Source organism: Wyeomyia smithii, chromosome 2 (assembly GCF_029784165.1).
Source record: "Wyeomyia smithii strain HCP4-BCI-WySm-NY-G18 chromosome 2, ASM2978416v1, whole genome shotgun sequence".
In the NCBI taxonomy this organism is placed as follows: Eukaryota; Metazoa; Arthropoda; class Insecta; order Diptera; family Culicidae; genus Wyeomyia; species Wyeomyia smithii.
Window position 1 is genome coordinate 234,249,760 of NC_073695.1, and position 23,131 is coordinate 234,272,890.

A 23,131-nucleotide genomic window follows, 5' to 3' on the forward strand; every position below is an offset into this window, starting at 1 on the left:
GAAAGAAGCAAAGTGTTACACCAAATTCATCAAAATAATGAAGTGATCAAAGTCACCCCGGAATGATGATTGGTGTAAAATTTTTAGAGCATATTTAAAAACAGCAAAAATGTTGTTAAACTTTTGAAGTAGTGACTGAATCGTTTTCAATGCATGCCAGTACTTATTTTAAAAATATCGAATAATATTGTTTTCAGTATATTCTGAAAATATTTGAGATACAATCAAACTAGTGATCAAAGTCACCCCAGTTTACGGTACATAAAAAAATACAACAAGGTATACAGCCCTAGGGGTTGTATGAAATGGTGACGTAGGACTAAATGTATATATTATATGCTGCGCTAAACTGTTCATAGGCAACACTACCGTTTATTTTTGATGGTCGTTATTGTTAAACTAACGATGCATGAATACATGAAAATTTTACACTAGTAGTATTTGCGAAAATTCTCATAACTCTTATCTTCAAGCATCTATAGTTCTGAAAAGAACCGATTCCATAAACTTCAGTTAGAAATTCGTGCTACAGAACGCTGATAATCGCACCATCGGTAGCATTGAATATTTTGCTTGACCGCGCATAAAATTTGCTCTCCGTACCTCTGCCAGCAAAATATCCTGCAGCGAACGATGGTAACTGTTGCTGCCGTATGCAAAATAAAGGTAACATACTCCGCAGTGCCTTGACTCGTATGCAGCTCTCGTTTCTCAATGTCGCGTACTTTTAGCAGCTACACTGCACTTGCTATTGTGTAACAAACTAAACTGAAGCTGAATTTTCTACACGCAGTCTTTTGTATCGAGTTCAGAGTAGTTTTTTGCCATTAGGGCGTGGCCACGCAGCTTAGAGAAAGACAAACAAACCAAAACACTTTGTTGAGTCAAAATATGTGGGCAGTGGAATTTATTTCGACCATGTTATTGTTATCTGTGCTCGGGAAGCAAGCCAATAACGAGGGAAATGTATGGGAAAGCTTGACCTTGGAACTTTTCACCTTTTTCCACCATTAAGCAGTAAAGCAACAATGTTGAACATTATATCAAACAATCGTTACACATTTTATCTATCCACCGACATATAAATGACTAAGATGCATTAAGTCGTTCGCTTGCTATAATCGTTTGAAATCTGACGCAACATTTGCCAGTTTCATTTTCAATTTCACAAAGTGTAATCTAGTATAGAAGAAACAAAGACGTGGTCCTACGTCAACAAGATTATAGAAGATTGTAAAATATAGTTAAATCACTAGATAGTGCCACCCTCACCTGCACCCGTCTCGTGCACCACGTGTAAAAACAACCACTCACTTCACAATTTTCCTTTTTCGCTTTTTTCACTTTCGTTTGCAGTACTTTATTTTGATTTTCCTGATTTTCGTCACAATGCTTATCGGTGGCATTTTGGGCTACGTGTTTCGCGAGAAGGTCTCACAAACGATGCAGCAGGAGATGAAATCCTCGATGAACTTCTATGGCGCTTACGGCAAACGGTCGATCACCCAAGCCTGGGACATCACACAGGAGCGGCTCAAGTGCTGCGGCGTCAAGCACTACAACGACTGGCGCGGATCCATTCCACAGTCCTGCTGCCAGAAGACGATTACCGATTTCAAACCTTGCCAGGACCACCCGACACCGGAGAACATCCACATCCAGGGCTGTCTGGATATAACGTCTAGCTTGATCCGGGATAACGCGGCCGTCATCGGTGCTTCCGGAATCATCGTGGCCATTTTGCTGATATTTGGAATGATTTTTTCCTGCTCACTGTTCCGGATGATAGAGTAGCGCACCGGAGTTACACAGCTAACCGCATCAGTCATGTTTTAATTTTATTTTTTTTATTTTAAGAATTAAGAAAAGAAAATCCGATTTTCAAATTCATTGCCTAGCCTGTTCTAATTACCTGAGAGCAAAGAAAGTACAATGATAGGCAAGCTTAAGTTATGTTTGCGCAATGATTTATGAAAAGATTTTACCTTGTTAGTGGTACTAGTTTTAAGGCTCGCAAGAGACCGCTATTAGCAGCAAAATCTCACGCTCACGTTCGAACCAGTTGAGATGTAAATATAAAACAGTGCTGGATGCATTTAAAAAAATCAAACATCACAACGAGCTTACATTTCATTTGAAAATACATGCCTTTATCGTCACCATGCTTTAAACTAGCTCGATTTTAAGTTATTTTCATTGTTCAGTAGTAGCACAGTTTGGAGTACGATTTATTAAAATCAATCATTCGAGATCATTCAAGTTTTCTGAAACTTTCATGTATGTGTCATTGTAAACTAAATATAACTGGTATGATATTTAATAAAGATTTTAAGACAAAGTTCATTCTTTTACTTTACCTTAACTAACTGATTGAAACCTGAAATCGTTTAACCACTATCTTCACTTGCAGTACTTTTTGCTCCTGTTTCTGCTCTTCGCACTGCTCTTTGTCGGTTGTACCTTGGGATACGCATTCCGGAATCGCGCGATCGGCTCGCTCCAGGGCCAGATGCGCGAAACGATGACCATGTACGGAAGGCGCCGCAAGATGACCATTTCGTGGGACGTCACCCAGGAGGAGTTGCAGTGCTGTGGTGTGAACGACTTTAACGACTGGCGCGAGCGAATCCCGGAATCCTGCTGCCTAGAGGAATACGCCGGCCGGAAACGACCCTGTCAGCAGTTGCAAACTTCGTTGACCATCTTCGGTCAGGGTTGTTATGACGCGGTCACGAAAGAATTGTTCCGAAACGGTTGTATTTTAGGTGGCGCTGGATTGGCACTGGCTTTCGTAATGATTCCCGGGATTGTGCTTGCTTACTACATAATGACGTCACTCTAAGCTATCCCGCTAGTTGGGGACAGTGGTATTAGCAAAAAACTAAAAAAATGCAGTTTCTACAAGCACTATATTGAACCATAAATTCGTTGTTAACAACGGGTAAAGCATTTGTTGCTTATATTAGCTCGGTGGCATAAGAAGAGGTTGGCTTTTTAATTGTTCCATGAGAAAGTGTACTTTGTTGAACTTTCAGATTAGTTTTTTTTTTTTTATTGTAAATGCGATCAAAAGTGTTTGCGTATAGTTTTGTGTATGTTTAATAACTATGTTTGTTTTAAGGATAGTTCAAAAGTCAGGGACCGTTCAATATCATAAATGCGAGTATAGAAAAATATACAAATGTGCGTGGGTTTGTTTGCTCATCGCATTATTGAAAACCTAGTCCTGCTTATCTTTTTTAAATGTTATAATACTATATACGCAGAATAAAATTAAATACATTGCCAGTTAAGTAAATCATGTATATAAATATTTTGTTAGTTTTCTAACAATAGTTTTTTTTTTAAACACACACCTATGTTGGGCGAAAATATCACATATTCAACATTGAAATTTAACATCAAAAAACAAGTAAACTCGAATGGAGGGTTAAGAGCTAGGTCAATTGTCAATATTAAGTATTATTATTCTGAGATCATTCCTTGAATTTTAATGCAAGGTGGACACAAAAAAGCAAATGGTTCTAGAGAACCTACATTTTATATCTCCTACACAATATCCCTGTCAATATCAGTTTCAATATTAATATTACTCGGACTCTTTGGTGCCACATAGCATCGAGAAGAATCCAATTATGGTCCCAACAATGGCCATTCCGACAAAAATAATGGTTGCTATACCTAGTACTACATAAATTGATGTAAGCAACCAAAACGAGAACAGATACAGTGTTTTGTTGCAGTAGTTATCTTTGCTAGCGGGATCATAGTTAGGTTCATAAACCCCGTAAACAAAATATGAACCAATGACGAACCAACTGGACAGAAAACAATTGATGATGGTATGGGTAGGAGCCTGTCGCAGTTTTTCCAGTTCTCGGTCTTCGATTCTTCTGCGCACCCGTATGGACAGGTGCAACAGCTGCTTGATGATTCCCAATCCACCGCCGACCAACAGAAAAACCGGAATGTATTTGCTTTTAGGACACTGACGCATGAACACCAGACCAAAGCCAAGCATGCAGATCGGGACGATGATCGTAATACCAAGAATCACGGTGCTGCCCACTGGAAAAGTAACATTACAAATATCACATCACAAAACCATGCTATTCGAAACTTACAAGTTTCCCACAAAACCGACACGACATTCTTAATAAAATCAAATGTTCCGTTCGATGCTTTATGTACTTCACGAACACGACCGGTGAGCGACTCGTAGGGTGGAGGTGGTACCTCAGGGGGAACTATATCCTCGTAGCCCGGTGGATCTCCAAGGTAATCGGCATCGCTTACCGCAATGCTACTTGTGCTACCGTTAGGGGTAAGGTCTACGACTAGAGTTTGATTGTGCGAGGGCAGTTGTGTCCCGTTTGTACTCATCTTTTATATTCTATCTAATGGCAATAGCTATTCTGAATGCGTAAACGGGTAATTAAACGAATCGGGATAAGGACGTTGTCCTTTTAAATGGTACAACGATGACTGTGTTTTCAATGTCCTTGAACTGATTAATGTTATAGACAAGCGGAGCCATTTATCAAACTACACTTTCACGGACTCTTTTAATACCGATAACACTAAGCAACGTTTGAAATGAATGTAAGCACGTATAATCTAGTCAAGAGTAAACACTGTATATCTTAAAACTTCACTACATTAAGTATTGGAAGGATAAATGCAAATTTTCTTCAACATTGGTATGGTAAAATATCAAATTTTGCTCATGAAGCAGAACCGGTCAATCCAGTGGTGCCAGGTGTTTCTCATCTCCAATGGCTCGAAAGCCTTTCAATTTTTTTCTGAAATCCTTGAAATGATCTGCACACATTTTGAGAAAGTCGGCTTAAACATGAGCAAAGTTGGGTACGAATCTGGACAACATTGCTATTCAATACAAATTTGAATACAGATTCTAACAATCTGCGTTTTGCTAGCAAATTTGCATTGCTGGTACCCCTGAGCCAATCAATATCGAGCGAAATATTTCATCACATACACGGAAAAAAATGATGTTGACTTTCTAGCGTAGTTGAACAGTGATAGTTACAATGCTTGGGAAAAAATCCTGCTTGAAAAGTAATGCAGTTTAACACAAATTTGATAATAATTACAAGATGAAAAATTCAGCTTTCGGCATCAGCATCTACTAGCAGAGAGATGCCTTTTTTAAGTGTGAACCGGTGATTTCCGCTTCAAGTGGATTGTAAACTGTATAACTGATAGAATTTGATGTAGTTTCCCATTCGAGCATACCGTTAATAGTTCCACGAAATTTCTATCCTTATTATGGCTTGAGAATACCGCAAGCCTCGGTAACTATCTGTAAAAAAATCAACCCAATTTTTCAAGAAGTAAGTTGTTAAATAAAGAAACAAAACTTCACTAATTTCTATTATGATTCATTTCTTTCTTAATCACACTGTATCACATATAAGTAAGTTTATTATATATTGATTCAGTTAACTTGATTGTATAAACCACTTATTTAGTTCCATCCTAAAAGGTAGATCAATGGAAAAGATTGTGAACCGCCACAATCGTTTTTAAGCGAATAAACACTAGCAAAAAACATCCTCCAGTTGATTTCTTCAGTCAGCTAGCTAAAATTTGTGTTGATTTTTTGTTTTCTCATCAGAGAGCGTTTTTTGTGTTTGGTCGGTCATACAGTGAAAATACTTATAATAAGTTCTTGTTTAAAATAATAATGTTATTTTCTGCGCGTGTTTATGGCACGTTCGAAGCCAAACCGGCTCGGCTTTCTACCATACCGAAACTGTCCACTTCTAAAACGGGATCGAGAAGCCAGTTTAAATTATTTGGTGTATATTGTAAACAGCTTTCATGCTGACGCTTTACTTTTTTTTTCGAGCAACATAAATTCCGTCTTTAGAGAGGCGGAAATTTGGTTCCGATTTCGATCTTTGCATATTTTCTCTACACATAAGTCTAAAAAAGCGCTGAACTCACCCGAAAAAACCATTGTCTAGCGCCAGCTCAAATCTCAAACAGAACGTTAAACTGTTATGTCCTTCTATGGATGGCGATGCTGATGATACTGACGCCGCACAGGACCACAGTGATTATACCCAGCGTCATGTAAACCGAAGTAATCAGCCAGAAGGTAAACAAATACAGCGACTTGTTGCAGTACTTGCCTAATGCCGGATCATAGTTTGGCTCGTAGATACGATAAATCCAGAACGAACCAATGATGAACCATCCCAGCATGAAGCAGTTAATAAGCGTCTGCGTTGGCGATTGCCGTAAACGCTCAAATTCCTGCCCTTCGCGGCTGCGAACTCGTGTTGAAAGATGCAGAAGTTGTTTGAGTACACTAAAAACACCGCCAACCAGCAGAAATACTGGAATATAGTCATTCTGTGGACAATCGTGCAGATAAATTGCTCCGAAAACTATCATACACACTGGAATGACAATTGTGATCCCGAGAATGATGGTGCAACCAACTGGAACAATCGACAACTATTAATATTAAAGACGAAAACAAAACTATCTTAAAACTTACGGGTTCCGAGCAACAAGATCGTGACATTTTTCAAGAAGTCCAACATTCCTGTCGATGATTTGTGCGCTTCCCGAACACGACCAAATAGCGAATCGTACGACGGAGGTGGAGCATCCGGGTTTATTGCTTCTTCGTAACTGGGCGGCTCCCCTCGGCGGTTACCTCCGGAACAACTGACATGGACTATGATCACATTACTAGGGGCTGTACTTTGGCTTGGTTGTTGATAATACTGACCACTGGTCACTACACTACTGCTTCTGTTGGTTCCCGCTTCGGTTGGAACTTGATTGTACGAAGGCGGCGATGTTGGATTCGAGTTCATTGTTGCTATGCTATCAAGCTCGCTTTGGTTACTACCGGTCTGAAACATTTGAGACGAGAAAAACCGAACCATGACGCTAAAATGAGGAACTCCGCAAAGGAATGCTGACAAAATAAACTCATAAAACGATTATTCAAGCACAGCACAATTTAGCACTCTAAAGCACGTCTAGTCAATCAAGGTCAAAACTCGCAGCCGCAGTTTCGGAGCGTACAACTGATGCGTTATACCGACTATCGGCAGCAGCGGACGCGGTCTAATTTCAATTAATTAAACGCAAAACCAATGTCTAGAGTAATAGAGCATCAGCTTGAAGAGATCGATTCTAATTGATCTTTTCACCTATCGTAACGCTAAAAACAAAACAAATAGGCAAACCACCAGACAAAGGGTTCCTCTCTGGCACATTTCTCGCTTACCTGTTGAACGTAAATATCGTGATAGTTGACGATAGTTGAACCGCTTACGTCTTCATCGTAATTTCTGCCTGCGTTCGATGAGCTTGTCGCCATTTGTTCATCAAGTTCAGGATGTAGTAACTCTTTTCGTTCGGAACGCCCCGAACCGTCTTGTTTTGCTTGCACAATATTCAAATCTATAAGCAAACCTCGCGTGATGGACGCAATGCGGTGCTGATGAATGAAACACTGATTCGATTGTCGTTTTGCTAAAACCATTCGTCTCCGACGAATGTTTACGTATAGTTTCTAGCTAGCTCTACTCTACTACTCTGCTGTTATTCTAAAAGCTCGATTTTCGGTGGTAATTTTCCTGTGTGACCCGAACGTCATCGGCGATGATGTCATGTTCGCATCTTCAATGAGAATCGAACACGATGTGAGTAAGGAAAGGTGCGGTTATTGCACGGCATTGCAAGATTGCAAACTCAATGGAAAAAATTCAAAGTTCAATAACTTTTGAAGTAGAATACTTCTCTCAGGAAGTTCGGCTACATAGGGGTGTAAAATGAAAATATAAAACCGAAAAAAGTGAAAAATATGTCCAATTTCAAATGCTAATAAATCGGTTAGTATTCGATGGATTTCCTTCGTTCTTGCAGCAATAGATTGGAAAATCTTCTAAGATTCTTCCCAAATGCACATAATTGTAATTTTATTATTCAAACTATTGTACTATTGAAAATAGTTAAGCCTTGTCGAAACGAAAAATTCGGCCTCTGATTGGTCGTTATATGATTGCTTCCCAAGCACGGTCGACAGAATCATAGACCTTGCCATTTGAAATGTGCAATTTGGCCTATATAAGAGCCTGTTTCAACAGGAGCAGTCCTCCCTTAGCAGCAGCAGTGGATTCAGCAGCAGTAGCAGTGCAGCGGATAACGGCCACAGCTGTGGTATGGCAACGGATAGCGGAGCGCGTCTCAGCATCGATAGCAGGACCAGGTGATGCAGGGCAGCGGATACCGATGGCAACGGTAGCGTCCACTACTGTGGCAACGGGGATAGCGCAGCGGTTGACGTTGGTCTCAGCATCTATATAAGCATAGCCAGCTGATGCAGTGTGGCATTTTAGTGAAATGCTGTCTCTGAGCGATAGCAGGCACACTAGCAAATGCATCCAACGAAAAGAACGTTCTGGAAAGCTTTTCAGTTTTTATTTCCACCAAGGAATACTTTATTCGCACTGCCTATGATAACGCAAAGATGTGATCGGCATCTTATCAGACATTGAATTAAACAACAAAATGTCATTTTCAGGATGAAATAAAAACCTAATTGAAGAGTTAATTTTTTCTCTTAAATCAATTTACACTATCAAGAAATTTGGAACAGATATATATTTGTCTCTGAACGTACTGAATTATCGTTTCCTTCAGTCATGAGTACAACATCCGAAAGGCTTTCATTATCAACATAAAAATTAATTTTTCGGAAAATCGAAATTCAAAAATTATCAAGTTCAAATCATGACAAGCAACTTATTATTGAGAATGGTCAATCCTTGTTGAAGCGCGAAATTTGACTGATCTGATTAGTCGTTAATATGATTGCTTCCCAAGCAAGGTCGACAAAATCATAGACCTTGCCATTTTAAATTTGCTATTTGTCTGTATAAGAGTAAGGATGTGAATTATCAACTGGAATGGCTATCGATAGTTATCGATGATTTCCTACTACTATCGATAACTGTCGATAGGTTTTTCATCCCTATATAAGAGCCTGTTTCAGTCGAAGCCGCTCATAATAGTTCTAGACAGCGACAACAGCAGTATTCCCTTACCAGCAGCAGTAGCAGTGCAGTGGATACCAGGCGGATAGCGGCCACAGCTGTGGCATAGCAATGGATAGTGCACTAGTTGCAGCGGATCTCAGCATCGATAGCAGCTGGGCCAGCTGATGCAGGGACAGCGGATACCAATAGCAGCGTATAGCGGCCAAAACATTGGCATGGCTACGGATAGCGTAGCAGTTGCAGCGGATTTAGCATCGATAGCAGCTGATGCAGTGAGGCACTTTAGTGAAATGCAATCTCTGTGCGATAGCGGGCACTAGTAAATGCATTCAATGAAAAGTTGACTCATTTTGACAACACATGAGCCGTCTAGTTTTGAGTGTTAAATCAGCTTTTCACTGTTTATTTTATCACAAGGAATACTTTATTCGCACTGTCAATGATAACGCCAAGATGTGATCGGTATCTTATCCAATATTGAATTGAACAACAAATTAAAACATAACTGACACGCAAGCAGCCGGGTTTTCTTTCTTGTAAAAGTATTCTACTTCATCCTTGCGGTCGTGGCTTTGCACACAACCCTCCTGTGATTTTTTTCTAAGTTTTGCAGTTTTGAACAGTTGCTGTCAAATTCGTTTTCACGATGCAACTTCACCAGAATTATGCTTTTGCGCTGTAGCGGTTAGTTTTCGATTTAGTTTTAACTTGCGAAAGTGAAGGAAGGAAATATTTTTGCTTTTGTTTTCAAACATAAATTGAACCATAGGGTGTTTTAGGGGTATGTATATTATTTTTTTCTTTTCATAAGAAATGTTAAAATAAAAAAATTCATATTCCACTAGCTTTTTTTATTTTAAACAGCAGAACTATTGAAAAAAATCATTTCGAATTTTAACAACTGTACGTGATTTTAAGACAAACCCTGCTGTCAAGAAATCATGACACAGTGGCGCCAGGTCATTTTTCAAATGTCTCCACACTGTTCACACTCCATTAAAGATGCCCCACACGCCCACACATAAGAAAATTGTAAACACGGTCCCCCATTGAAAGTTAGCAAAAATCTTAGTGAAAACGTGAATCGGGTACGGGTAATCAACCGACTATTAGGCTTCCACTTCTTCACACGAGCTCTAATCTCGCTGAACATGTGAAAAGGGCCCAAGTGCCATATGTAAACAAGCCACAATTTCACGTTTTTCAATGAATACAAGCTTAATCTACTCGTACAAATAAGATTGTTTGATTAAGAGTAAATTTTTTTATCAATAAATCTTATTGGTAAAAATTTTGAGTAATAATAATTCATTTTAAAGACGCCTAGTGTTACTCAGTTTTGAGTATTTGTGGAGTTACTCAATTTAAGAGTTGTTCCACTTTTTACGAAAATGCGTCAAATGTTACTCATTTTAGAGTAATTATTTACGAGCGTGTATCAGGGTTATTTTTTCCAGCAGCAGAAGTGTCACTTTGTGTACTACTGGCCAGTTAGTGAAAATTATACATCATCATTCTCAAGCAGAAAAGAGGGGATAGGTTTTGCTCCTCCCTCGCTTTGCAACGCTGTTTTGACGTAGAATTGTTGTAAGTTGTAGGGATTGTAGAGGATCTCAGGGGCCTATAAACGTCAACATTTTGCCTACCACTCATAAATTCATCACGGCGGTAATATTTCATTTCAAATGCTTACAAAACTTATCTTATTCATTGAAAGTGTACATTGTACTGGAAACAAAAGTTGAGCTCTAGTTTTTTTTTTTTTTCATCTAAAACGACGTTTACTCGAGAATAAGTTTACCGACAAAATGGGACGTTTACCCTATTACACTTGTTTTAGGGCAAACCAACCAAAAAGTGGGTACCAGAAACGCTGGTACCAGAATCAATGACTGGTAGATGGAAAATGTATGGAATTTGACAGCCACAAGAGCCCCCTGGAGGATCTCTAGTCTGTATGGTAGCTGAGAGCGATGCCATTCCCGTGGAAAATTACCTACTTGTCGGTGATTTCACAAGATGTTCTTTAATTTTCGAAAACATCGAAGATTTCACTGAATGCTATTCATATCGTTGAATAAATTTTCACTTTTACAGTACAGTCGAATCCCTCTATAACGACACTTTTAATAGTGACAAATCTCGCTATAGCGACATTCTCAACAGTCCCTTCTGTTTTATACTAAAATTCTTCGTTTTATTGCGACATTTCGCTATCACGACCTTCCTCTATAACGGCATACCAAAACTAATACTTGCCATTCTTTATTACGACAATAGTACAGTCGAATCTCTCTATAACGACATTGCTGAATCTATAACGACATTCTCAACGGTACCTTCTGTTCTACATATGCAAACATTCTTCGTATTATTGCGACATTTCGCTATAACGACAGTCCCTTGCGAAGTCGCTATAAAGGGATTCGACAGTATACCCTAGTGAAAATCAAAAATGCAGTCACACATCTTGGAAGTTCAAAAAATCCAAAATGAAATTATTATATTCATTCAATATTGCCCCTTGCATGACTATTTAGACTTCTGTGATAATCATTCATTGCCCAATTTCTATTTCGCTTTATCAAATTGACACCTCAGTAGCGCAGCGGCAGTTTTTTTGGGTTCATTGTTTGTTTTGTTTTTCATTTGCAACATTAAGTATATATTTTTGAGCAGCTTTAGTTGAAAATTAGGTTGAATATTAAAACAAAAGTGTTACATGATTGATTGGGTGATACTGAGTATCGATACTTCCTCAATTGTTATTGTATCGATACCAGACCTCACGGTTTCAAGTATACTTTATTAATATATATATATATATATATATATATATATATATATATATATATATATATATATATATATATATATATATATATATATATATATATATATATATATATATATATATATATATATATATATATATATATATATATATATATATATATATATATATATATATATATATATATATATATATATATATATATATATATATATATATATATATATATATATATATATATATATATATTTATATATATATATATATATATAGGTATCAAGCACTGACCATTGCTGGAGTGATTTTTCATTAACCTACCAAGGTAGCAGTCATGGTAGAGATTTTTTTGTCTATACGATAAAATATTTCTGTTAAGCGTTTCGATAACGCTAGTATCGATACCCATCACCCAAACTGCGAAATCGTGTGCGAGATTCGACTGTGATAATCGTGTATTTCGGGGTAGTCCAATTTGGCATAAAAGTCGCAATACTTGTCCGCATATCCTGAATTGAAAAGTTGCAAACAACTGTTGTTAAATTTCTGACATCTCTATCTTTATAGCATGAAAAATATTTCAACTGTTTTCTTTCTGCCTGACAGTCAAATCGAGTCAAAACATTGTAGTGCGGCTCTTATACAATTACAATTTCTGTGTTTTCACTATTTTTAATGGTAAAAAGCACTATGTCGCCGTTGCAGATTTTCGGCATTTCTCGGCTAAACCAAGGCACAATTTACGCGCGTCTGCGAGCGGTCACGGTAAGACTTTATTCATCTAATGCAGCCAGCAGTAAAAAATCCAGCACCGGTGATGAAATTGCCCCGGAAGATCCTGTTGAAGATCTACCGGTAACATTCGTTGACGATGAAAACCTCCAGGAGGAACGGGAAGCAAGAATCGAGATGCTTCGAAATAAGTCCGGTTTAAAACCGCAGCATCGCAATATGTTACACGAAATACTACCGTACGACAAATCTCAATCGTGGATTCATGAAACGGTGAAATACAAGCGTATGATGTTGGGGAGATATGGACTGGAAGCTAGCCGAGTTGATCCACGTAACTAAATATGAATGTCCTAATTATTCGAGCTTGCTTTAATTGCGTATGTTCTTTCTTCCAGGAATTACTTTTCCAACTAAACAGGAAGCACTTGAAAAAGCAGAATACGAAAGGGTTGCTTTCCCTCACACCCTGCAAGATATGATGGAGTCCAATCGGAAGGCGAAAGAACAACGAAAAGCTGTAATCAAAGCCCGAGAGGATGAAATTGCACGTAAACTTGAGAAACTGGATCAATGGACAGCGGATTTGAACGCACGTATTGCCAAAAAGGAGGCTGATGCACGTGCTGCCAAAGAGCGTAAAGATCGCTTAGTAGAGGAAGTGCGGCGTCACTTTGGTTTCAAGATCGATCCTCGAGACGAACGCTTCCAGGAGATGCTGGCCCAGAAGGAGAAAGAGGACCGCAAAAAGGTCAAAGAAGCCAAACGGAAGGAAAAGGAAGTGCAGATGCTGGAAAAGCTGAAAAAGAAAACGGCACAGTTGGAAGAGAGTGCCCCTACAGAAGAACACGAGGACAAAAAGTAAAGACGTATGTTTTATGTTCTGAAAATGTATTGAGGGTTCAGACATTTTCACTAGAATAAATTAGTGCTGAAACTACTTAAAATGTTTTTAACGTTGCCCACCTGCCTCTGGATTTGTGGCTCCCGATATAAGAACTAAAATAACAACTGGTACGATGTACATCCACTAAAAATAACGCATGTTTTACAAAATAATTGATAACCTTAGTAAGGTAATACTCACGTATTTTGCGAAAAATCCCCTATTGTCTTTGGTTTCGCCACGTTCTCTAGCTTCTCGATCTCGTTCCATTTTTTGGATGAAACTTGCCGTGTCCGGAATTGGGGCATTTTCAATAGGCTTAACGTAAACATCGGTGTTAAATTCGTCCAAAACGTCGGTATCCCGATGAGACAAATCGCGACAGTCGCCCGAGTATCCATTGTTCACAGATTGCGTGATTCCGATAACCGATCCGCTGTGATCCAGAGAAACCCATAGCGCATCGGTCAGCTGAGATTTTACCAAGGCGCACTGAAAATCTAGAATGATTTATATCTGGTATATTGATATAAGAGTTAATTTACCGCTTTTGATGAAGTTAACAGCTTCGTCCGATAACCGTTGTCCGCGACTACATGTGCCTCCAATCGGTACAGGCGGTTCTCCTCGGCCAGCAGCCGTAACTGTTGACGATCCTGGTGTGAAAGTGCTTCTTGAGAAACACTAGAAGCACCCGAATTCAGACTAGTTATGGTAACATTGCCCCGGGGAGTGAACTTTTGCGGTTCGTGCAGATCCAGTGCGTGATACAGCTCGATACTCAACCAGCCATCGTATTCGAGGTGGGATTGCTAGCAAAGTGGTATTAATATTTAGTAGCAACAGTTGATTGTGGAATTGAATGAAACTTACCGCATTCAAAGATAGGGCTAGATTTAGGACAAATATTACAGCTAATCGTCTCATATTCACTTTTTACTGTTGCTGAAATCGCAGTCTAAAAATTAACTCATTGATCGCACGGCAAACCTCACCGCTGCAATATTTTTTCTTGTGTTGACAGTTCTATTCCGTGCTGCCAGAGTGTCAGATGATTTATTCTCGAATATCATCTGTAACTTGCATGCAAGCTTATCGGTTTTCATGGTCTTCGTAGAGGGAAATATGTACCTACCGTGACAGCAAGTGAATAATTCATTTCTAGTTTACTACATACTAAGCTTGAGGCCACATTCCATTGATTTTTATTTATTTAATGATTCAATTGCATGATTTTGATTACATTTCCTTTTCGAAAAGGGGCATGTGCCGTCCTTAAGTTCACCAATGATAATACGCCTTGGATTTATATGGAAAAAGCCACAGAAGAAACTTCGATCTGTTTCTGTTCCACAAGTTTTTCAAAATTGATTCATTCGCCAAGATTTTTAGTAGAATCAGGTGGATGGTATCGTATTCCACCGGGATACCATTCTTCCCAGCGCAATAGAAATTACTGCATGAGAGTTTCTTTCAGTCCGATTGACCGATCTCAGTCAGGCTCTGAGTACGACTAGAAATTGACTCGAAGGGAATTGTTCGGTAGTTTTTAATTTTCAATAATTTGTTAACCAAAATATCTTCGATAAGTCTTTGTCTCCTATTTTCTTGGTTAGTTTATGTGTACATGATATCGATAAGGCCATAACTAGAAGCTCAGCTTTTCACGTGGGAAGAGTCGTGACAGCATATGATACTAGTGATCGAAGCTTTTCAATCCTTAATTATGTGCCTACGCCAAGGCACATCTGCGGCCATCTTTGATATACGTATACGTATGCTAGCCTGACCAAATTCATCTATTACAGTTAGTGTGTGCTTGGTAATTAAATAAAAACCGTTGCACCGTATTTAATACTTTGTCAACTCAGCCGGTATTTCTGTTTTCTATATTTCTAGTTTCTACCAAATTCATTAGATAGATAAAACGGGAATACTAGAAGAGCTTTCCAATCCGTCTAAAGCTAGGAAAGTGAGGTGGTCTCCTGTAACTTCAGAAAGCTACTGGTTGGGTGAGATGAGCAAACAGTACGCAGAGTACAGCACAATTAGTAACAAATTCGATATATTCTTTTTTGTTGTATGTACAAATGTACATCTAGATCCAGTTTATACAAAACAGTTCTGCAAAGCCCTGCAACAAAATTAACCTATTACTCAAGGATTCTAGATCCACAGCTTGGTTCCGTGGATACTTAACATTGAACAAAGTAGTTTAAATACAATGGATACGTCGATAATTGAGACCTTATTAAGCACAAACAGATAAGAAAAATCATGGAGTTAAGTAAAAATACCCTTTCACAAATGCTATTTTTTCCTGCAAAAAATGTCTCAGGTGTCAGTTTGTGAGGCATAATGGTAAGTGGTAACTTCGGCATCCTTTTACCTTATCGCCTACACAAAAGTTAGCATACGCTAAAAAACATGATCAATACCTTTCCAAATTGTTCCTAATTCGATAGGCCTTTGAAGTTATCTGCGCCGTCGAGGAGTTTTCGCAGCCTTCCGGCATTTTACCATCGCTGCTATTGCTACTGTCGGACGGTAACGTACTCTTCGGTTCACTTACTGGCTTCACACCGCAGGCAAGGCCACTTTCCACCAGCTTGTCTTTCGTGCACGTTCGCAGTAGGTTTTTGTTGGACAGATAGATTAGGGCTCCTACCACGAACACTACACCGATGACGACGATCGTAATGATCACCGTTAATCGGACATTCTCTGGCAAACTGGAGTGTGGCGGTGGAATTTCCAACTCCTTTAACCATGGGTAGTCTTCTTGGATTTCTGGTGAGCTCCCGGTTTCTTCGGACGCGTCATCATCCGTTCGCCACCAGGTCCAAACGCCCCCGAAGTTTGCAGGATTCGCAGCAGGATCATCCGGCTTATTTCGCGGTTTGGCGGCAGATCGCCGATAAATGTTTAGCTTGTACTGGATGGCCGCTACTTTCTCTGGATGTTTGTGAGATATGTCATTCAGTTCGCACGGATCGTTTATGATGTCGAACAGACAAGGCTGGATCAACGGATCACAGAAGTTAATGTCATCTGGTAACGCTCCGCAGTGAATTCGTGCGTGCTTCCGAAGATGTTTAATCGTATCCTTTGTCAATGAGTCATTCGACCATTTGGCAATATCCGTTTCTAGAACTCTGGCGAAATACTCTCCATCACTTGGTATCGTGTCGTTGGCATCTAGAAGACCGAACCACTTGTCGAAGAACCCGTGTGTGGTTGACCCATTTACGTACTTGTATCCATTTTCCATGTAACTAGTGAAGCCGGCAATTTCATCGATCACGTGCAGAATCACTCGGCGTGGGTTGCCAGTATCGTAGGATAACGCTTCCCACTGATCAATGCCATCGATTTCCGAATGCTGCTTCGAAAACGGAACCTCTATACCGGCTGCTGACGCTAGCGTCGGAAGCCAATCGGTAATATGGACGAATTGGTTGGAAACACGCTGTCGTTCTTGCAGCAGTGGACTCCAAAGAGCGGCAAACGAACGTGTGGCCCCTTCCCACGGGGAATTCTTTTGCTGTTGATAGAACGTACAATGTTGAAATGATTTGTAAGTGATGGGTAAAAATAAAAACTTACGCCTTTCATCGGATAATTCGAGCCGGTGTTACTGTGCATACCAACCGATGGCGCTCCGTTATCCGACATGACCAGAATGATCGAATTTTCCAGCATATTCTTCGTCTTCAGGGTGTTGAATATTTGACCCACACTGTCATCCAGTTTGGAAATCATTGCTGTACAGATTAACGAGTTTTTACAATTTGAGAATTGAACTACGATTAATGAATTAATTCCATACCTGCATAAATCCGTCTGTCGATGTCCGATATATAACCAAACTTGTTGATCGTTTCTTCCGGTGCTTGCATCGGATCGTCTGCGTTGCCTGCATGCGGAGCCAAATGGCTTACAACCAAAAACAAGGGCTCTTCCGAGTTATGATCCAATATGACAGAACTGGCAGCCTCGGTGAAATAATCCGTGGCATAGGTACCGTGTGACTTCATATCGACTGTGGCATTGCGTCTCATATCGTAACCGACATATTGTTTCTACAACAAACAAAAAAATGCTAATAAATATTTAAGTTACTGACGCTAGGAAAACACTTACAGAAGGATCCGACATCTTCAGGGTATGATTCCAGTAATCGATATATGGCCCCCAATAACCAATATGGTTATCGAAGCCACGTTTCGTTGGTGTGTACGACTCCGCGAAGAATCCTAAATGCCACTTGCCAACTAAATGCGTTTTGTAGCCGGCTTCTTTGAAAAATTGCGGCATAATTTTCTGATCCAGTCCCAAACCCCACGGTTCATCGGAGTCGATGACGTAATGCTGCATCCCGGTGTTGATAGAATTTCGCCCCGTCATCAGCGACGCCCTCGAAGGTGTACACATCGGGGCGGAATAGTGCCGATTCAGGAGAATGCCATCGTACGCCAGCGCATCGATGTTAGGCGTCGGAATTTGATTCGAACCGTGATGTCCTACATCGTTCCAGCCCATGTCATCGGCAAGGATGATAACAATGTGCGGCCGTTTGGTACTTTCTGCTGCCCGGATCATCTGGCCCAGGAGGAGCAGGAACAAACTCGACAGAATGGCATCAATTGCAAGCGTGGTTTGCATTGTACTCGAGTTTGCAGCTTTTCCAAAGTACTGTTTTTGAGAAAAGAGATTTACTTGAGTACTTAGTATCAGATACATTGTTTCTACATTAAGTATATTTTTCGTTAAGTAATATGTAAATCTAGCAGCTAGTTGTATAGGTAATGTAAATCTTCAGAATATGGACAGATCACTTTAAGTGCCACTAAAAACCGGCGGCTTTTCTCAATATAACAGTACTTAACATGTCTTTTTACTTTTCCTCATATTAAACACTGTTGATCAACTGTTTACATTGTACGTAGATGTGAACCGACTCGAGTGCAATTCGCAATGCGTCAAAATTAGCTCTTACGAATTGGTTTTTCTACAAGTGGTATAATAATTTCTGCACATTATCAACTAGGTCAGTAACTACTATTCTAATCAGCTTGCGAATAAACATCAATTTTTCAGATGACATTCGGTATTCCAACCGTGACATCAACGGGATTGCTACATTATTCGAAATTATTTGAAGGTCACATAACCAGTTCCGATCCGCAGACAAATTAAAGAGTCCTTTCACGACCTGTGAGTAAATCAGTCTTTACCCTCGGCGAAGCAAGACGAGCGATACTTTTCATTTACATTCAAAATTTAATGTTGCACATGACCGCACATGATCGCTCTGAAAGATTCATAGGTGAAGCAAAGGCCGCATACCTTCAAATATGAACAGTACATTTTATTTTTCAATTTACTTAGCATCGTCAGACAACAGGGTTTACATGAAAGAAACCTAAAATCTAACACATTAGAATGATCTTCGGTTACATTTCACTTGAACGTTTCACAGCTAATATTAAAGTCAACAAACGGAATACAGAGATAATCTATTGAGCACTTTTCCAACAAATATCTGCAGCACGCATACCGTCCCTTTTTTTTAATGTATCCATATCCATTAGCATGTACCTGTCTACATATTGAAAAATGTTCGCAGGATCCATCCAAGCCGACCGATTACTGCAGTCCAAAAGCTTGCAGACATACAACAGCGATAATAGAAAATTTTCAATATTGCTACCGTGAGGTACGCCTGAAAGTGCTAACCACGAAGTTCTGCATTCTTCAGTTTCACAGAGCAGTTTTTAAGGAACGATTTCAACCTCCATGCGAAAGTAGCAAGATGCATTTCCGCTGTTTTATTGTCAATATACACGGTCTCTTTGTGTTTCTCGTTAGCAAATGAACAAAAACGTTTGGGATTTGGTTTAAGATTATGTTGCCTTCGAAAAACGTATCTCGAGTAAAAAAGGGAGTTCTGTTTTGACGATTGGTTTTTGGTATCTCGAGAATGGGAGTACACTCCTTCAGGGCAGTGAATCTCATACGTTTTAGACGACGGAGGAGTGGATTTGATCAGATTGGTGTTAGCTATGGCCTGGGTCTAGAAAGAACAACAAAAGCAGTTGGTTGAAAAGTGTTACGGCCGTTTTTTCATCATTTGTATCCTGGCACGGACGGAGTTCAAAGCTTCAAACTAGCAACATCAGTGCGGAAGAAATTAAACTCTCTATCATCAGGTACCTCGTAATGTCTAACTAGAGGTAGGCAGTAGAGATGGTCGGGTTTGATGTTTTTCAAACCCGTACCCGACCCGAACCCGAATTTTTTTTTCGGTCGAAACCCGAGCCCGACCCGAACCCGAAAATTTTATTTCTTTGAAACCCGAACCCGAAATTGTGAAACCCGAACCCGACCCGAACCCGAGATTTCATAGATTTTATAGTCGGGTTTCGGGTTTTCATACCCAAACCCGACATTTTTTTTTTCCTGTATGGACTTCCTCACTGCGACCAGAATCGTAGATCTATTGTGAGATATGCCCGGGTGTCTGCTGTATCCCGCACTTCTGTTAATAGCAATACCGCTATTGAGAAGTGGCAAGCTTATTATTATTGTTTATCAGTGCTTGTGTGTAAGGTGATACTCTTCCTTACACGCTTACTGTTCTACTATACCGATACTCGTTCCTCTTGCCAAATATCACCAATTATGATTCCCTGGAGAAGTTTCGTCGTGCGTCCTTCTGGCCAGTTTTATTGATAAAAGGGACTTATTTTTTGTTAAGAGGAAGTCACGCAAAGGTATTGTAGATTTCAGCGTAAAGGAAGGGTAACTGGTGGGGAGCCTGAGAATAAACCCATGCTTAAGTCCTTTTTGACATCGGATGGCCTAGTTCTACTAAGATTCGAACCCACGACCATCCGCCTGACAAAGCGGACTCTGTAACCTTGCGGCTACGCAGCTCCCATAGCCCGACATTTACAAACCCGAACCCGACTCGAACCCGAAAATATTTTTTTCACAAAACCCGAACCCGACCCGTACCCGACATTTTCGAAAATTTTCAAACTCGAACCCGACCCGAACCCGTCGGGAACGGGTCGGGCTCGGGTTTCGGGATTGAAAACCTGAAACCCGACCATCTCTAGTAGGCAGCAATGAGTGACACAGAGCCGTACCTATTCCGTTTTGCGTGGTGGGGCAGAGAAATTGTTCTGCCCTGTTTTTACTTAGCTCAAATATACAAAAGCTAATCTGAAAAGTATAAAATATTATAATTACCTCGAACTGTTTTTTTTTATTCTCGCTTATTTTCCGTCGGTCTAGTTCCGCCACTGTTGTTGTGCCAATCACCGACGCCCGGGGAGGCGACTCCACCCAGGACCCTAACTCACGACCCGTTTATTAACGGACCGGCGCCAACGGCTTTACTTCCTCATGCGATGGAAGGCGTGATCCTAGAGATTTTTCGCCTCAGAAAATCTCCCGGTGTCGGCTAGGATTGAATCTAGACCAGTCGGGTTGGTTGTGAGTGGATCACGCCACCTCACAACCATCGACACCTATGTCGGCGGTGGGATTCGAATCCAGGCGTCGAGCGTGGTTGGCGGAACGTTACCAACCACGCTAGGCCCCCGCTCAACCTCGAACTGGTTGACTTGAACTATATTAGCAAACACCAAGTCCAATACCCGATCACGGTTATTCATGAACGGATTTGCATGACTAGTAACGCCACTCCATCAAAGAGAGCACTGTTTGCAGCAAAGAAATGCAGACTGGAGTTGAACTTTTCCAGAAGAAGAGCAGTTCCAAGAAAATTCGGGTTGATTACCTTCCGGTTTACCTTCAGACGCACTGATGAAACTGCCCATGCAGCATAAATCAGAGTAATTAGTTTAACAATCAGAGCATCGAATACTCGAATGGTAACAATCAGAGCATCAAAAGAAAGCCCTGTTCCGGACGGTCAAGCTTGAGCGACAAGAAGCTAAAGAGGAAGACCAAGGGAAAGTGGCTACATCGCTTCGTGCGCTTGGCCGGGAGGTTGGTGTATGCGGCAAAACAGTGAAAAAGGCGCACATGGACATTCATGACAAAAAGCGGCAGTTCCGTCCACTGGTCTCGGAGCTGCAGGCAATGACGTATCGGCAGCGTCTGAAGTCAAGTCCATTTTCCCGGCGAATCGCGACGTGGCGGTGATGATGAACGACGAGACCTATTTCACCGTGGGTGGCAACGACTGGCAGGGCATCCCGATCAGAAAGAAAAAACAAACATGTAACACAAGCTGTTAGTTTGTTACGAGAAAAACCTTACAGGCTGTGTTTACAATTTGATCCCGTTAGGTGTTAAAATAACAGAAATGATTCCATTAGTATCAAACACATATCAAAATTTGTTACTAATGTATCAGCTTCCTAACAAAATAAGATAGTATATAGAACAATATAATAACAAACTTTGTTAGAAACAACAGGTTTTGATAAAAACGAAAAATTAGTTAGACTTGTTTCGAAACTACTTCATTTCAGGTTTTGTTATTATAACTCATTCAGATTCAATTTTGTTATCAAAATTATATGGAAGAATACAAAATTGTATCAAAATATGTTATTTGTATCTCGGCTCTTCTGATCGGGATGTGATGTGATTTTACCAAAGCCCGTCTAGAAGTTAACTTGGGCACTAGAGGGTTAAGCTAGGGTGAAGGTGAAAGGCACCATAGTATCAAGTTCCACTTTTTTCCTTATTGGACCACTGTACGGCACAGTAATCGATCTTTACAAAGCGGAAGCTACTAAATTGTTGTATCTTGAAGAAGGTAAATTAATCCTAAATTAGCCAATTTACTAACTCAGATTCATAAAAACAAAAAAAAAAATAAAAATGCAGTCAAGTCTGTCTATCTGACTGTCTGATCCATATAGGTTCTGAAAATACTGCACCGATCGGCGTGAAATTTTGTATATGGCCGGGAAAGGTTACCAAGATAGTTCGAGACCTCTCCCTCTTCTGGAAGGGAGGGGTCCCACAGAAATGAAACACAAATTTCTGCACATCTCGAAAACTAACCAACTTAATGGCATCAAATTTGGCAGGTAAATGTTTTTAGGGGTAACAAATATGTCTATAATGTTTTGCCACCCCTCCTTCTTCTGGAAGGGAGGGGTTCGATGCAAATGACACACAAATTTCTGCACATTTCGAAAACCAATCAAGCAAATATGTACAACCATATTGGGCAGGTGAATGTTTTCAGGGGTAACAAATATGTCCATAATAGTTTGACACCCCTCTTTCTTCTGGAAAGGAGGGGTTTCCAACAAAAAACGCACAAATTTCTGCACATCTCGAGAGATAATCAAAAAGATGGAACCAAATTTGATATGTTAAGGTTCTTGAGAGCAAGAAAAATTTTCATGGTGGTTTGACAGTCCTCCCCCCCCCTTCTTCTGAGAGAGAGAGAGCTCATACAAATGTAACCCAAATTTCTTCATTACACAAGAAATAATCAAGTTAATGGCACCAAATTTGGCCTGTGGAGGTTTTTGGAAGCAAAATATATTCTCATGATGGTTCGACACCCCTCCCACTTCTGGATGGTAGGACTCTTACACAAATCAAACACACATCGCTATGGTGGTTTGACACTCTGTAAGGGAAGGGAGGTCTCCCGTACAAATTGAACAGATATTT

The 23,131-nt window shown here is 40.1% G+C and overlaps 7 protein-coding genes across 18 annotated transcripts in view; 3 read left to right on the plus strand and 4 right to left on the minus strand.

The window, feature by feature from the left end:
- Positions 1 to 2,338, plus strand: part of LOC129721177 (CD151 antigen-like) — a 56,329-nt gene extending 53,991 nt beyond the window's left edge. For all 9 annotated transcript variants that reach the window (XM_055673442.1, XM_055673446.1, XM_055673441.1 and 6 more), the window contains one exon: positions 1,357 to 2,338. In XM_055673442.1, the coding sequence (XP_055529417.1) occupies positions 1,357 to 1,794 (438 nt within the window). In that variant the 3' untranslated portion in view covers positions 1,795 to 2,338. The remainder of the gene's footprint in view (positions 1 to 1,356) is intronic.
- Positions 2,339 to 2,521: 183 nt separating this feature from the next.
- LOC129720471 (tetraspanin-9-like) lies at positions 2,522 to 2,842 on the plus strand. Its single transcript, XM_055671958.1, has one exon. It carries the CDS (start codon positions 2,522 to 2,524, stop codon positions 2,840 to 2,842), a length of 321 nt encoding a protein of 106 aa, XP_055527933.1.
- A 48-nt stretch (positions 2,843 to 2,890) lies between these two features.
- Positions 2,891 to 4,926, minus strand: LOC129721176 (transmembrane protein 272-like). Its single transcript, XM_055673440.1, has 2 exons — positions 4,125 to 4,926; positions 2,891 to 4,068 (listed from the first exon to the last, which is right to left on the minus strand). The coding sequence occupies exons 1-2, from the start codon at positions 4,381 to 4,383 to the stop codon at positions 3,590 to 3,592; spliced, it is 738 nt and encodes a 245-aa protein (XP_055529415.1). The 5' UTR covers positions 4,384 to 4,926; the 3' UTR covers positions 2,891 to 3,589.
- A 493-nt stretch (positions 4,927 to 5,419) lies between these two features.
- On the minus strand, positions 5,420 to 7,655 carry LOC129721175 (uncharacterized). 2 transcript variants are annotated; one of them, XM_055673439.1, is made up of 4 exons: positions 7,274 to 7,655; positions 6,767 to 6,893; positions 6,530 to 6,712; positions 5,420 to 6,470 (listed from the first exon to the last, which is right to left on the minus strand). In XM_055673439.1, the coding sequence occupies exons 1-4, from the start codon at positions 7,529 to 7,531 to the stop codon at positions 6,025 to 6,027; spliced, it is 1,014 nt and encodes a 337-aa protein (XP_055529414.1). In that variant the 5' UTR covers positions 7,532 to 7,655; the 3' UTR covers positions 5,420 to 6,024. The 2 variants fall into 2 exon arrangements, with proteins under 2 accessions (XP_055529414.1, XP_055529413.1); XM_055673438.1 differs by having other exon boundaries at positions 5,423 to 6,470; positions 6,530 to 6,893.
- Positions 7,656 to 12,420: 4,765 nt separating this feature from the next.
- LOC129722008 (growth arrest and DNA damage-inducible proteins-interacting protein 1) lies at positions 12,421 to 13,510 on the plus strand. The gene is made up of 2 exons (XM_055675178.1): positions 12,421 to 12,904; positions 12,969 to 13,510. The coding sequence occupies exons 1-2, from the start codon at positions 12,514 to 12,516 to the stop codon at positions 13,433 to 13,435; spliced, it is 858 nt and encodes a 285-aa protein (XP_055531153.1). The 5' UTR covers positions 12,421 to 12,513; the 3' UTR covers positions 13,436 to 13,510.
- LOC129722009 (ER membrane protein complex subunit 10) lies at positions 13,445 to 14,486 on the minus strand. Its single transcript, XM_055675179.1, has 4 exons — positions 14,330 to 14,486; positions 14,002 to 14,268; positions 13,658 to 13,948; positions 13,445 to 13,600 (listed from the first exon to the last, which is right to left on the minus strand). The coding sequence occupies exons 1-4, from the start codon at positions 14,381 to 14,383 to the stop codon at positions 13,523 to 13,525; spliced, it is 690 nt and encodes a 229-aa protein (XP_055531154.1). The 5' UTR covers positions 14,384 to 14,486; the 3' UTR covers positions 13,445 to 13,522.
- Positions 14,487 to 15,037: 551 nt separating this feature from the next.
- The window catches only part of LOC129719488 (arylsulfatase B-like), a 28,100-nt gene continuing 20,006 nt past the window's right edge, over positions 15,038 to 23,131 (minus strand). For all 3 annotated transcript variants that reach the window (XM_055670862.1, XM_055670861.1, XM_055670860.1), the window contains exons 2-5: positions 17,600 to 18,151; positions 17,286 to 17,538; positions 17,063 to 17,220; positions 15,038 to 17,000 (exon numbers count right to left, since the gene is read on the minus strand). In XM_055670862.1, coding sequence (XP_055526837.1) covers positions 15,888 to 17,000; positions 17,063 to 17,220; positions 17,286 to 17,538; positions 17,600 to 18,121 — 2,046 coding nt within the window. In that variant the 5' untranslated portion in view covers positions 18,122 to 18,151 and the 3' untranslated portion in view covers positions 15,038 to 15,887. The remainder of the gene's footprint in view (positions 17,001 to 17,062; positions 17,221 to 17,285; positions 17,539 to 17,599; positions 18,152 to 23,131) is intronic.

What these genes read in the sequence shown, in the direction of transcription:
- LOC129722008 (XM_055675178.1), top strand. Translation starts at nt 12,514, where the DNA reads ATGGTAAAAAGCACTATGTCGCCGTTGCAGATTTTCGGCATTTCTCGG. An exon ending in AGCTAGCCGAGTTGATCCAC is followed by an intron (nt 12,905 to 12,968) that starts GTAACTAAATAT and finishes TCTTTCTTCCAG; the next exon opens with GAATTACTTTTCCAACTAAA.
- LOC129720471 (XM_055671958.1), top strand. Translation starts at nt 2,522, where the DNA reads ATGACCATGTACGGAAGGCGCCGCAAGATGACCATTTCGTGGGACGTC.
- LOC129721176 (XM_055673440.1), bottom strand. Translation starts at nt 4,383, where the DNA reads ATGAGTACAAACGGGACACAACTGCCCTCGCACAATCAAACTCTAGTC. An exon ending in GTCGGTTTTGTGGGAAACTT is followed by an intron (nt 4,069 to 4,124) that starts GTAAGTTTCGAA and finishes TTACTTTTCCAG; the next exon opens with TGGGCAGCACCGTGATTCTT.
- LOC129722009 (XM_055675179.1), bottom strand. Translation starts at nt 14,383, where the DNA reads ATGAGACGATTAGCTGTAATATTTGTCCTAAATCTAGCCCTATCTTTG. An exon ending in TAGCCCTATCTTTGAATGCG is followed by an intron (nt 14,269 to 14,329) that starts GTAAGTTTCATT and finishes CCACTTTGCTAG; the next exon opens with CAATCCCACCTCGAATACGA. An exon ending in GGGGATTTTTCGCAAAATAC is followed by an intron (nt 13,601 to 13,657) that starts GTGAGTATTACC and finishes CGTTATTTTTAG; the next exon opens with TGGATGTACATCGTACCAGT.
- LOC129721175 (XM_055673438.1), bottom strand. Translation starts at nt 7,531, where the DNA reads ATGGTTTTAGCAAAACGACAATCGAATCAGTGTTTCATTCATCAGCAC. An exon ending in ACGATATTTACGTTCAACAG is followed by an intron (nt 6,894 to 7,273) that starts GTAAGCGAGAAA and finishes CAAATGTTTCAG; the next exon opens with ACCGGTAGTAACCAAAGCGA. An exon ending in GATCTTGTTGCTCGGAACCC is followed by an intron (nt 6,471 to 6,529) that starts GTAAGTTTTAAG and finishes CGATTGTTCCAG; the next exon opens with TTGGTTGCACCATCATTCTC.